This window comes from Ammospiza nelsoni, chromosome 6 (assembly GCF_027579445.1).
Source record: "Ammospiza nelsoni isolate bAmmNel1 chromosome 6, bAmmNel1.pri, whole genome shotgun sequence".
Lineage (NCBI taxonomy): Eukaryota > Metazoa > Chordata > Aves > Passeriformes > Passerellidae > Ammospiza > Ammospiza nelsoni.
Window position 1 is genome coordinate 49,516,695 of NC_080638.1, and position 13,850 is coordinate 49,530,544.

Consider the following 13,850-nt stretch of genomic DNA (forward strand, 5'->3'; position numbering starts at 1 on the left):
GTCACGCGCCGGGTGACGTCAGTGCGCGGCGCCGGCCGGGTGCGGTGCCGAGCGGGGCGTGAGGGGCCCGGGAGTCCCGGGCGGGATCCGCTCCTGAGGCTGCTCGGGGTCACCGACACTGCCGCAACACCGAGATTTGCTACTCACGCTTGCTCGGGTGTGCGTGTGGCGCTGTTTTTAATGCCTTCTACGGGCAGAGTTGCGTGTTGTAAATAGCCGTAGGGAAGGAGCGAACGCCACCGCGGTCACAGCAAGGGTGTTTTTGCCTCTTGTGTGATCCGTGCTCTTCGCAGCCGGATCCTGCCGTAGGAAGAGCTCGGCATAGATTATAGTGGAAGGGTTTTGTCTCTTCGAAGAGGTTGGCTGATGTTCAGAACAGCGTCTTGCTGTGACACGGGGAGAGTGAATTAAAAACCGAGCTTTGGAGGTGATAGAGGCTGGGACAGTAGGTTCTAGTGCAATTACAACAACAGTTACATTTATTTCTTCTACTTGGTATTTACAGGTCTTTCCTGGTTCTGTGAGAGGATGACAAAACAGAGGATTGTTTTCTCTAGCTTTTTTTTTTTTTTTTATTGTTTTAAGGCCAAGGGCAGAAATAAGCATATTAAATGTTTTCGATGACAGTTTCAGTTCCAGGTAGTCATCACTAATGACTTAGCAATGCACAATATCAGGAGTTTCTGCCAATTCATATTCCATGAGCAAGGATAAAGAGCTTTTGATGCTTAGTCCTGATGTTCTGTACGAGATGAGTTTATATCAGTGACAGTCAGGAGGTGAGTTCAGGGAGCAGGGACTCCCCTATAATTCATTTATGATGTAGTTCTTGTAAAATATATCAGTGTAGTTTATTAACAATCTAATTATTAGAGCAGGATTAAGTATTTTTTGGCACTACTTAGTCTTGTTAGAATTTTTCCTGAGCTTATCTGGACAGAAATATGTACACACCCTTGAATTTACTTGCTTGTAAGTATGTCTTGTGATGTGCACAGTAAACATGTCTCAAATACTTAGAAATTGCCCCAAAAATGTGTAAAATACTGTTCTTCCCACACAGAAATACCAGAGCAATGTGCCTGTGGAGATGGAGGCAGTGCTGCTGGTTTTGTGTGTAGAACAGACCCCAGTGAGTAAATTGCTCTTTCTGTAGCATGGAGGAGACATTGCAGGAGTTTTCCTGGTGAGGGGATTTTGGCAGAGAGGGGGAGGTCAGGCTGCCAGTCACTGTCAGGAGGGAGCAGTGTCACTTGTGCCACCACAGCGAGCGTTGCTGCCCTGTGAGCTGAGGCAGTGACTTTGGCACGTGGCAAAACCCCCCAGGCTCAGCTCTGGGGCACTTAGAGAAATCAGTTTTTCAGAAGACTCCCCTTTCTTGGTGTGCATGGTTTACATGTTTTATATGGCACCTTTTACAGCCATCAAACCTTATTTATAGTGCTGAGGTGGAGGCAGAGATGGCCAGCAGGACTCTCACTGACAGGAACTGGGACTGCATCCTCATGCCAGCCTTAAGGAAGGCTCCCAGCACTCTTCATGCATTCCTTCATTAAAAGCACCTTTCCTTACAGATTGTTTAGATTCAAAACAAGGGACAACAAAGCTTCTTTACAATATTTTTAATTTTCTCTCTTCTTATTTACTGCATGTAAGCAAAACTAAATTTGCAGAAGCAAAAGAAATAGATTACTCTGAAATTCTGGTGTGGTTGACTTAATACTGTCACTGAATAAAAATAATGAGAAAGCTTGGACAGAAGAGTTCTTACCTGTTATTCCTAGGTATAATTACATGTCCTTTTGTAGTTGTAGAATTTCCAGCTTTGTCCTGAAAGAAAGATTTATCGTGGAAATTATTTGCCAAATCATGTTGAATTATGCTTTCTAGTGTAATTGTGGACATGTTTTTATGGAAGAAAGGAGTATTCTGATTTTTTTCTGTAAGAATTCATGTGAGCTAATTTTCTTCTTGATCAGTACTGAGCTCTATATTCTAGACTGAGGGACTGAATTGCAGGCCCTAAATCTCAATTTGAAAGAAGGGATGTGCCTGTTTGTAATGAGCAATAGCTTCAGAACAGCTTGCACAGACACGGTCACTTTCTCTGTTTGGTTATTTGAGTTGCTTTGAAATGGGATAACCAAGGGAACGAAACATTTGCTCAGTAACAATAATCTTGCTAAGCCTTTGTAGCAATAATCTTTCTGAGCCTTTGTGACCTGACAGAGGCCCAGCTTTGGTATATTGTGACAAGGCTTTGCCAATGAGCAGTTCACCTTCGTGTCTAACAGAGAGTCAGCTGTTAAACTCCTGGTGAATACAATTCCATTATCAACAGTGCAGAGTGAGTTCTTAGTAAAACTATAAATGGCAAATGAAACAGGTCTGCTTTACCCCCCTAGGGCTTCTTTAGATCAACAGTTCTTTAAATACCAGGAAATTGTGAATTGAAGATAATAACCTGTATTAACAAGTCATTTGTTTGCATAACTCATGTCAGCACATGCATATTTTGTTGTTTGATCAATAGTTTCCAAGGTATTTAAGCCAGTATGTCTGAGAGCCCAAGAGAACTTGAAGGGTTTGATGTCCTCATTACAGAACTTTACCTGGTAACAGATCCTGTTCTTCCCAGCTGTAAATTTACATTCCTGCAGATAGTAGCCCAGGGATGGTGGTTTGGTCCCTACTGTGCAGTATTACATAATAGATATTATATGTTTTTTCAAATAATATTTTGATTTTTTATAAAATATGGAAGAATTCTCCTAAGGAAGTGTAAGCCAGAGAATGTTTTGACCAGTACCTTTAATTTTGGGATTCATGTAGCTGAATTCAGCACCAGGAACAGTTGAATGTGCATGTCAGCAACTGATGTAGGCTTTCACTTAGTAATCAAATTCTTTGGTTTCTCTCCCCTTTTTTTTTTTTTTGGTCTCTTGCAGGAATGTCAGTACGTGCTTAATTACTGATTTGGATAGCTGTTTCTGCTACCAAAGGAATGTCACAGTACTGTGATTTATATTAATACTCACAGTGCTCTGGGCATTGAAGGACATGCAGCTGCTGGCCAGTGGGGGACCTGATGCCTCCTGTGCCTTGCAGACTGTAAAATTTGCTCTTCTCTCTTTTCTGTCATGCAGCCAGATGAGGCTTGTTGTCCTGGAGAGGCAAGGTAAAGCCTTGGTTCTTGGGCTTAAGGCTTTGTTGTCATTTTCAGAAGTTCTGGAATACTGTTCTAGGACTGACAAGATCTTATGGCATAGCACTATGGAAAAAATAACTCTCTATTGTTAAACCCCATTTGAAAATATATATTCCTTTGCCTGTGCTGCCTTTTTTTACCTTTTCTCTGTTTGTTCTTCCAACTTCACAAATGCATTTCTTACTTTTGTCAAGCATTATGCTTTCCTTCAGAGAATGTGTTCATAAAGCCAGGAGAACAAGATAATCTGTAAGGATGAGATTTAAGAGTACTGGCATGTTTAGTTCCAGTAGCAAAGACTTCTTCAACTATAGATTTATCAAGGTGAAGATTTTTCTGTGTGATTGAAGAATAGCAAAGACAACTCCATTTAATATGAGAGAAACATTTGGAATGGTTGCAAATGCAGTCAGATGCAGTAGATACTTCAGAATGTATCTTCAAGGGAAGAATGCTAAAGGAAGTTATGAAGATAACAGGAAATTAAATAAAAGTCAGTATTGGTTAACCAAGGGGAAATGGGAAATCAGGCCATGTCCCTTAAGAGGGTAACTGGTTTTCTGGGCAGAGAAATAAAGTGCATGTAATCTTGGACAACCTCAAAATATTTTTATTAGGGGAAAAAAGAATAGGACAGAACTTCAAGGGGAATGAAGTTGGCTAAAGAGGAAGGGAAATGTATGTTTCCTTTGGGGTAGCACATTGGTGTGTATATTGATAGATTAACCTATCAGCTATATGGAGTTTGCTTGAGTTTCTTAAAATCTTATGGACTAATCTTATTTAATGAGTAAGTGTTATACAGTATTAAATTTGCTGATGACATAGTTATTAATACAGAGGGGAGTTATGATATCAAGGCCGATTGAAAGGACCTTGAGGACCAGTATAATTGGATGAATTGTATTATCCAAAGTACAGCACTATTCAGCTAAAGTAAGTCCTGAGAATTTATATCATTAAGATGGGACTTAATTAATTTTAGGTTACTGTGGTTGACAGTAGTAGTTGACCACAAGATTAACTGTGAGCTGCCAATGTAGTATATTTGGTAAACTATCTCTTGTACAGATATTCATTCTTTGCAAGAGGCATTATTTCCCAGATATTTTTTATTTTCAATACTATATTCTGATCACCTTAATTCAAGAGAGGTGAAGTCAAACTGCAGCAGATGCCAAGGGATCTGCTAGGGTGGGCAGGAGAATGAAGAGCCTGTTTGAGGACTGAAAACTAAATTCTGAGTTTAGCTTATTAAATCCAGGATGAGAGCAGATATGACTGCAGTCTTTACATACCAGGAAAGGAAGAATAAAGTAAAGGACACTAACGTAGGAAAAAACTTGGTAAACTGACCAACAGTAATTTTATGTAGGAAATCTTAAGTTTCTATGACAACTAATGAGTAAAGAATACTTGAAGACAAAAAGTTGTTTGTTTTAATATAATATTTGACATGAGTGTGACAGTGTTCATGGTTGTCATAGCAAGGAACTGGACTCATCAGCTTCCTCCTATGCATATAGCAGAGCCAGTTTTTACAATAGAAAATCATTCATTTAAACTTTGTAAAGTAGTTGGGTATTAGGTCCTACTGCCAGTAAAAAATTCATACAGATAGCTGGAAGATTTGAAGAAAAACAACACTTTCTGTTTTCTCTGTTGTTATTCTATCTTTTTGCATGTGCTTTTAACTACTTTTGGACAGAGGGCAGCAGATTAGACACTGTAGGAGCACATTCCTAGTTTTCAGAGAAAGGGTGAGCACAATGACTGTGATCTTGCAGATTTTATATGTTACATAAAAATCAATTTAAGGATCTTTTCTGTGTTCTTGTAAAATAATCTATTTGATTTTTTAGGTATTTTTGGAGGGAACTAAGTTACAAGAAAGAATATGGGAGACCAGGCTACAGATGAAAGCACATGGAACACAATTCAGTGCTTTTCCCTTTATAACCCATTTATTTATATAGCTGTTACAATGAGATGACCAAAATGGCAAAAGAACAATCACAATTTTTCTGCAAATTACAATAGTGAAATGAAGCAACAGTTTCTTAGCAACAAACTGTAAAATACACTAAATAATATCTTTTTCCTTCTGAGGTTTGTGTGTGCTACATTCCAAGCAGTGTTCTGAAGTAGATTAATATTTTTGACCATGTTTCTTTTACATTATTCTTGTACAGGTTTGCCTTGACACGGAGATTTCCTGAAGAGCCACTGTTCATGGCTACATTTTTACTTGGAGTACAAATAGAATAAAAACCACCTTGTTTTGTAAGGCTAAGGGATTAGATTGAGCATCAAAATTGCATTTTTTAAGAGTCTGGTGGACTGTAAAAACCAATTTCAGTCAGAGGTCACTCATTTGGAAATGGTGAGCAACAGCTGCTGCAGCTTTGGCTGTCTCTCAGTGGTGGCAAACAGACAAAATTCTGAACTGAACTTCTGCACAGTTCAGGTGCTGAGTCCTGAGCAGAATTGTAATTACACAGTGCATAACCTACATTGTGTGCATTATGAAGTGGTATTTATTTTTTCTTTGGACTGTTAAATTAGGGAAAATGAGAAATGAAGAATGATATCGTTTTTTGGTTTTTTTTTTTTTTTTTTCCCCCAACATAATTAAAAAATACTTTGCTGAATTTTTCCTTCTTTTTTGGTTTGGCTATTGCATGAGAAATTCTGAGTCTTAATCAGGAGCACACACATTTTGCCTGAAAGCATTTCTTGGCATGTCTTTGTGTATCCCCCAAACCAGTTCCTCTGCTCCTTCATATTTCAGCTGATTCAGGCATTGCAATGCATTCTGAGACCTCACAAGTGTTCAATTTCTCTGTGAATAGTTTAATTTACTGGTAGATTCTTTTGGTACATGTAACAGGTATGGTAAGAAATACAACTTTTTCAGAGCAGTTTCCAGAAGGCAGACACCTCACTGCTGGGTAGCAAAGGAGAACTGTGCATCTGTCCAACCTGACAAATCACTTCACCCCAGAATCCTGAGGTAAAGTCAGAGTACCTGAAGAATCCTTCAGTTACAAAGTCCTTCTATGTATGTTGTCTTTTTTTATTTTTTGTTTTTATCTTCACCTGCATTGAATTTAGAGCTCATTGCTTTAGAAGGCAGGAATAACACTCTCTCTCTTCTTCCACTAGGTATGGGTGCCACTTTCCCAGGTGCACTGCAGTTGTCTTCCTCAAGAAAGGATTATTTGAAATTAGCCTGGTACTCTCTTTCCAAGGTTACACAGCCCCTGTGTTAAAATGAAGGCTCCAATTCAGTCTGGACTTCATTAAAGCAGCATGAAATAGCTCTTGATTCTAATACAATAGCTGTGACAAGGTTGGAATGAAGCTGAGAGAGTAGAGTTTTATTTGAGAAAAGAGAGGAATGGAAAAGGGAGGAGCTGAAAGCAGCAGCACTGGAAAGGAAGTCATACTTGACTTTAGTCACAGATGAGAATGAGAGACCACTTGCCTGCAGGTTTACTATCAGAGGGGATTCATTTTTGTGTATGTGGTTTTGGAACAAAATATGCAAGCTTTATGTTTTCTGTCAAATGTATGGTTCAAAATGAGATATATTTATATTTAATCTAATTCCTTCTGTGTATTCTAGTCCAGTACTATATTTAGTGGAAAAAAAATCTTTTTTCTTAATTATGTTTTTCATATTTCCAGGATATTTGTAGGTATCTTTGACATATCTACATATTTTCAAGTTAATGGGAATCATGTCTGCTCAGTGTTTCCTGGATTGAGTTAGAAGGACAGTTTTTTAAAGGCAGTAAGGAAGAGATGTTTTTCTAAATGTTTACACATTTATAAAAAACTCTCTTCCTTTGTGGCTTACAAAGTTTATAATAAATGTTATAAAATGTAACATCAGTAATCAGCCTAATTGCATATTTAAACTCTGTATTATTCAGTCTATAAAACTGAATTCTGGAATTCCTTGTTTGAAAACTTCATTGAGTTACTAGTTCAAGGCATTCAGAGGAAAATACCTTTGATTTCAGACGATATCTATGATTCATGAGAACTACTTGCAAGGTGAAATAACCACAGATTGGCTGTGAAAGAACTTGCAAAACGATTTTCCTAACTGTGTTTGGGATTTCAGTATGTTTTCCTAATACTTATCAGTGGCAGAAGCCTGCATGCCAGGATTTTATATTTAAGGAGGAAACATTGTCTAAAACTTGTTTTTTATTTCCTGTCATAGATCTAGTTCCTTACCTACTCTAAGAGGACTTAGGTTCATTTACAGCTATTGTATTTTCTGTCTAATTATGCTCCCTGGTTAAAAAGATTTTGGAAAGGAGATGTTCAAAAAAGTGTTTCTTATTTTGATTCATCATCATACCTTGAAAATTCCAAATGGTTTAGGTTTGCTATTACATAACACCTTAATTACTTATATGTATATTGGATTAGATTTTGCTGCTAATAATTCTGTTGTACATTTGAAATTAATGAAGATCCTCTAATTTTTAATGTTTTACTGGTTTGTCCAAGCACAGGATTTGGCCTAACTGGTATACAGAAAAGTCATACATAGGGGACAATGTTTATTTTTTGCTAGATAAAAGCTGAGGTACTTGCCAGTCATAGAATAAAAATTAATACAATTCTGGGCAATATACCACATAGTATCATATAATATTTACAATTTCTGGAATTACCTCTAATCTTTTATCAACAAAACTGACTTGGTCATGTGGGCATTTCCCAAGGATAAAAAACCATCACACCCCTTCAAACAAGCCCTTGTGAAATATTTAAGCTTTTTTAATTCCTGGTCTGAGTGTGACTGATGTGCTCGTGTAACCATTGCAAAGGCCACTGTCTAGAGGTCTGGTGAATTACTTATGCCAGTAAGTGCTGAGTTTAACTCTGTATGATGATTCTTGTCCTGCATGCATTTTGCATCACTTACGCACTCCAAAAGAAGCTCTCTTACTAAGTTTTTAAAGATTATCCATACTTATTTGTATATGAATCAGAGGTAATTAGCATACTTTTGTCTTGAAAAAAGTACTCTCCCTTTAGCCCCCAAGGCAATCCACATTTGTGAGCCAAAATGGTAAAGGCATCCAAGGCCTAACTGCATTTATCAGGAAAACTATTCCTGTTGGAATCTGTGCTGCTGCTGTGAGTGTGAGTGGTGCATAACCTGGGTCTAGAATGCAAAAGGTGAGGAGTAAGAATTTACGGAGAGTGTAAGTCATGTCTTCGTCAGAGTTTCACAGTTTACTGCCGAAGAAGTATTTTTTTTCCTTTTAACGTTAATATAATTCATTGGGGGAGGAACCTGGTTTGGACTTTTCATTAAAAACAGCACTTGTTTTCAGTTTCCCCGGTGTAATTTGATTTGACACAGCGGCGAGACGGGCCACACTGGTGGGGTTCCCAGCGCCGCTGGCGGGGAACGCGGCGCCCCCCAGGGGAGGGGTCGAGGAGCAGCGGCCGCGGCGCTGCCGCTGTGCGAGGAAAAGCTCCCGGAGCCGCACCGCTGCCGGGCAGCCCCGCCGGGCCGGGCGCGGAGGGGGCCGGGCAGCCCCGCCGGGCCGGGCGCTGAGGGGGCCGGGCAGCCCCGCCGGGCCGGGCGCTGAGGGGGCCGGGCAGCCCGGCCGGGCCGGGCGCTGAGGGGGCCGCGCCTCCGCGCATTCCGGCGCTGCCGGGCCCGACGCTGCCCTGCCCTGCCCGTGGAGACCGCGGTAGCGCCGCGTTGCCCCGGAGACCGGCTCGGCGGCGCTGGGGCTGCCCCGGCCGGGGGCTGTAGCGCTCACCCGGGAGGGAGGCGAGGGGCTGCGCCGCGGGACGGGGGCGGGGAGCGTCACTGCACCACAGCGACCGTCCCTCCTCCCGGGGCGGGCGGGGAGGCGGCACCCGGGCACCGCGGCGGGGCTGTTTCGCTCCGCTCCGCTCCTCGCCCTGCCCTGCCCTCCTGCCCAGGCGCTGAGGAGCGAGCCCGCGGCCGAGGGCTCCGCCCGGCCCCTCTGGCGCCCGGGGGCACCGCGGTCCCCGCGCCCTCGCTACGGACGGGGGTGGCCAGCGACGAGGGCAAACTTGGCTCGAAACTCCCGCCCGCCGAGGCAGCAGCGGCCGCGGGGGCTCTCGGGGCTGCGGGCGCCGGCCCCGCCGCCTGGCCGCCCGGGCGGAGCGGAAAGTTTGCCGGCAGGCGGCCGGGCGGGGGTGGCGGCCGGCGGCGCTGCCGCAGTGTGCGCGCCCAGCCGGGGCCGCTGCCGGCCGCCGGAGCGCCCCGGGGCTTCGCTCCTGCCGCCCGCGCTGCGATGTGAGGCTCGGGGACAGCGACGGCTGCCGAAGGCTTTAGTTGTTACATGCGCCCAATAATCTTCTCCAAAATGGATTTTAGTCATAGCAGTCTTTTTGGATACATAGAAGACCTGCAGGAACTAACTATTATAGAGAGGCCAGTACGCAGGAGCCTGAAGGTATATATACCTCAAAAAAGAACGGTGATTTAAAATCCATTTTAAATTGGGTCTGTTTTAATTATGCACAGATAAGTGAATAGACCGTTTTTCTAGCGTTTGTTTGGGTTTGTTTGTTTGTTTGTTTGAACAGCACCAGGATATGAAACGTTCTCAGGCATTTTATAATAAACAGTCTCGAATATAGCAGGGATTTGATGTTTTCAGTATAAGAATATTAAGATGGGAACAAATAGATTAGCTTGGGTCTTCAGATTAAATTATATGCAACTTGTTTAATAGTGATAGTGTCTGACTTGAAACTGTACTTCTCTGACGTTCCGTCTTTTCCTGGTGAAAGATTTATGTGATTGAATCTGAAATGTTGGCTGGAGGTTTCATGAATAAATTCAGATTAGTCATGAAGCTATCCCTGTATATGTGGGGAGAACCAGGTTGTTTTAAGATTAAAACAGTGAAGTAGTCAGGCATTGTAAACTCATAATCTCTATTTCACACTTGACAGACACCAGAAGAAATAGAAAGATTGACAGTTGATGAAGAACTCAGTGATATTGAAAGGGCTGTTTATCTACTCAGGTATTTCCTAAAATGTTGCTGTGAAACATTGCTGACCATTGTGTTTACATACAGCTTTTTTAGTGTTTTACTCTTCACTCCTTTAATTTTCTGTCTATTAGTAGTTCTTTTGCCTTCAACTTATGTTAAGCATATAGGCAAGATGAAAATAGGTATTGTAATTCACAAAAAAATCACCCTATAAAGGGGTGTCTGTGTACATGTATAAGAATTTCTGATCTTTTAATATGTTCCTCACCAGCACAGAGTTATACTTAATCATCTTTCCCCCTGTAGTTGATTTTGCAAGATTCCCTGAGTGCCAATGTTATTAATACCAATAATTCAGGGAGTTCATACTCACTCCAGATATTCACTCATGGGCAGTTAACACAGGCTAGTAACAGAGCTGCTCTAGCATCCTGTGTGTGTTTGGACTTTCAGAAGAGAAAACTTGAATTGTCTATACATTAGTTCTATAGTCCTTGGGAATTACTGTAGAAAATACTGTGTTAATACTTCCCTCTGTTCTGGTTTTCATCATCCTACCTCATCCTTTTTGTTGAAAATATTTATTTGCAGATATTTGAATAACTTAAATTTGGTAGTTTAAAGTATGGGTCTTTCAACTACTGTGTAAGTCATCTTTGAGAGTACAAATGTTCGGGGGGATTTTGAGTTGAATATGCATTTTTAAACAATACCTAGTAATTGAAGAACCAGCTGCAGCTCACTCTCAGTTTGCTTATTCTGCTATTTTAAGTGCTTTTCTAGTCTAAGCCTGTGCTCAGTATTTAGAGTAGATATTTTTGGTGATACAGTTTTCTCTTTTTGGGCTGCATGGCAGTATTTGTAAGTAATCATTTTTGACTGCTGATACTGCTTTTGATACTGACTACTGAAATTTATTAAATAGAGGCTTTTAAAACTTGCTTTGCTCTTAGTTGCTGTAATCAAAGCAGTCTGTTGACTGCAGGGAAATTCAGAGGAAACAGTTTGCATGTGGTACATATCACTGAAAGGATATGTATCCATTCTGGGTTTTACCTTACAACAACCAGCATAGATGATTTTTTTCTTTTCCAGTGTGTAGCAAATTTCTTTGCTTCTTTTCCACTTAAAAATCCATGTTTCCAGCATATATGTCTTAACTAGATAATTGCCTTTTTAAATGGCATTCATAGCTTTCATCTTACCAATTGCTTTTCAACCTGGCCTTGACCTTTTCCTGACATCTTTATCTGATTTTCTCTACTCCAGCAGCTGTTTGAGACATAACATTCTTTTTCTTTTAAGGAAGTGTTCATTTTTCCCTCTGCATTGTTCTCATTGCTGAAAGGAACCTTCAACTCTGCTTGATATGGTTCTTGTAATCTGGCCTTACTGTGCATGTATGTTAATACAGTCATCCAGTGGAAGCTGTTGCTGTTGAATAGCATGTTGCTGTCCTTGTACTGAGTGGAGTAAAAGCAGAGTTGAAAAGCTGCCTGTAACCTAGTAGTACCTTTTATATAATGTACAAGAGTATGTACTTTTGGCTTGTCAGGAATTTTTCATCTGTTTTAATACAATATACCTGCCTATTGCTGTCTGATAGTAGTGCCAGTCCAGTCTTTCTGTGCCTCATTTTCTCACACAAATGCATTATTCACTGTCCTTATGTAGGTTGTTCCTTATGTAGGACTAACCTTGATCTTATCCAAAAAAGCCACTGCCTTTTCTGAAATCTGTCTATAGAAATAGCATTGCTGAGGTTGAAACAAATTGTTAAGGACACCTCTGTTGTTTCCCATTTGGAAAGGATTGTGTTATCTCCACATACATTAAAATATACAAGAACAATAATACAAAGCAGATCTCTCATCTTAAATATCTACAGGTAACATCAGAGTACTACTTTTGTCACAATGGTTTTTGTATTGTCATTTACTTATTGCACCCTAATCTTCAAGTTGAAGATTTTAAATTGACTGAGGTGAGTATCTTCAGGGTTGCTTGTACAGTGCAATGGAGCTGATTAATAATGGGTAAAAGCTTTGTATGCTACAGCAAAGCTAATGTTTACTAGTGATTTTCATTAGCTGGAATTTTCTATTCCAGCTAATGTTTACTAGTGATGTTCTGGGAAAGTTCAGAAAGAGTCTTCGTGTTTTAAAGGCTTTCATTCTGAACAAAAAACTCAGCTACTTTCTTCTCTTTTCACATAATTTCCTTTTAAAACCTGCCTCCAGCTTTTCCTCCCCACTCTTGAGCTTCAATTTCCTTATATGCAGAGTTGTTGTATGTTTGTTAGATATTTGTTTTTAGAAGATTTCTGCTCCTGAAGTCTTTTACTATAGTGGTCTGAAAATGGGTACATTGAGATCCAAGTTGGAGAGGATAGATTTTCTTTTTTTTCCCCAGTGACTGATTCTTGCTAACTGCATATATGAGAAGGTATTAATTTTCCAACTTTCAGAGTTTCATCAGTTATTCTTCTCTTTTCATTTCTTGTGTTCTTAGCTTCTCATTTGCCAGTAGTACCATACAGTTTCTGGTGTGGACTTGTACTTGACATTGTAAAGTTAATTGCTTTACTCATCCAGTATATATTTGTAACCATCTAATGATTATTTTGTATTTCCATGGTGTCTTGTCTGTGTCTAGCCATGATGTATGGTCACAGATTCTGTAAATTTTGGTTCGTTCTGTTCTCTTAAGTGCAATGTAATTACATACCTACAAATGTTTTTAACATGTGGTGAGTACATTGATAGATTGATCTTATGTGAGATTTTAGGTCCATATAGACATGATTTCATTGCAATTGTTTTTTTGCTGTTGCCTATCATAATTTGGTTTCGCATTCTAAAGTGATAATTGTAATTTTGATAATCCTGAAAAGGTAGTCTCTCTCTCATTATTATTGCTAGTGAATGTCTTTGCTTTCAGTCTCCCCTTTTCTGCTAGTACTGTTTTTCAGATAACTCTGTAATGAGGTAGATTGATAAGAAGATCTAGGTAAAGTTGATAATTTCTGGTTGCATTAATTGTCAGATAAATCAACTCTTTGATTTACTACATCATGTGGATATAGAAACAGTTCTGCAAGCAAAAGGAGAGGCTGTAGCAGCTCTCCTGGTGGCTAGGGTTACTTTAATATGACTTGAGCGTAAGTGAACTACTGCTTTAAACCACTGATTCCCAGAATACTCAGTTTTAATTAGGTAACATTCTGCAGTTAGACTGAGCAAGTTCTAATTTAATAAGAATGTGGTAACAAAGTGGACTGTAATTTATTGTAATCTCATTTAACCTTGATTCTGGTAGAGGAACTGGGCTTCCTTAGACCAGACTGTCAGGGATGTTTATGAACTTCTCATTGAAACCAAATGGGTTTAGGGACTTAGGGAGGGAGAGGCATTTGAGTGTCTCAGATCTATGTTTTAGAGCTTCAGCTTGTGTGTTTGGTGGTTTCTGGAGCCTCTAACAAGAATCACTGAAGAGTTGTATTCTGTCTGTACTTTGTATGATGCTGGCCCTACAGAAGAACAAAGACAGCAAAACAGCTGTGTGTCTCAGCCCGGGTCAGTGTCAAGATTGATGGCTGATCATAAAACCATCAGCAGATTAAGAGG

At 40.3% G+C, this 13,850-nt stretch overlaps 1 protein-coding gene across 2 annotated transcripts in view; it reads left to right on the top strand.

The window, feature by feature from the left end:
• The first annotated feature begins 9,464 nt into the window (after positions 1-9,464).
• PPP4R4 (protein phosphatase 4 regulatory subunit 4) overlaps positions 9,465-13,850 on the top strand; it is a 57,720-nt gene continuing 53,334 nt past the window's right edge. For both annotated transcript variants that reach the window (XM_059474788.1, XM_059474789.1), the window contains exons 1-2: positions 9,465-9,675; positions 10,181-10,254. In XM_059474788.1, coding sequence (XP_059330771.1) covers positions 9,562-9,675; positions 10,181-10,254 — 188 coding nt within the window. In that variant the 5' untranslated portion in view covers positions 9,465-9,561. The remainder of the gene's footprint in view (positions 9,676-10,180; positions 10,255-13,850) is intronic.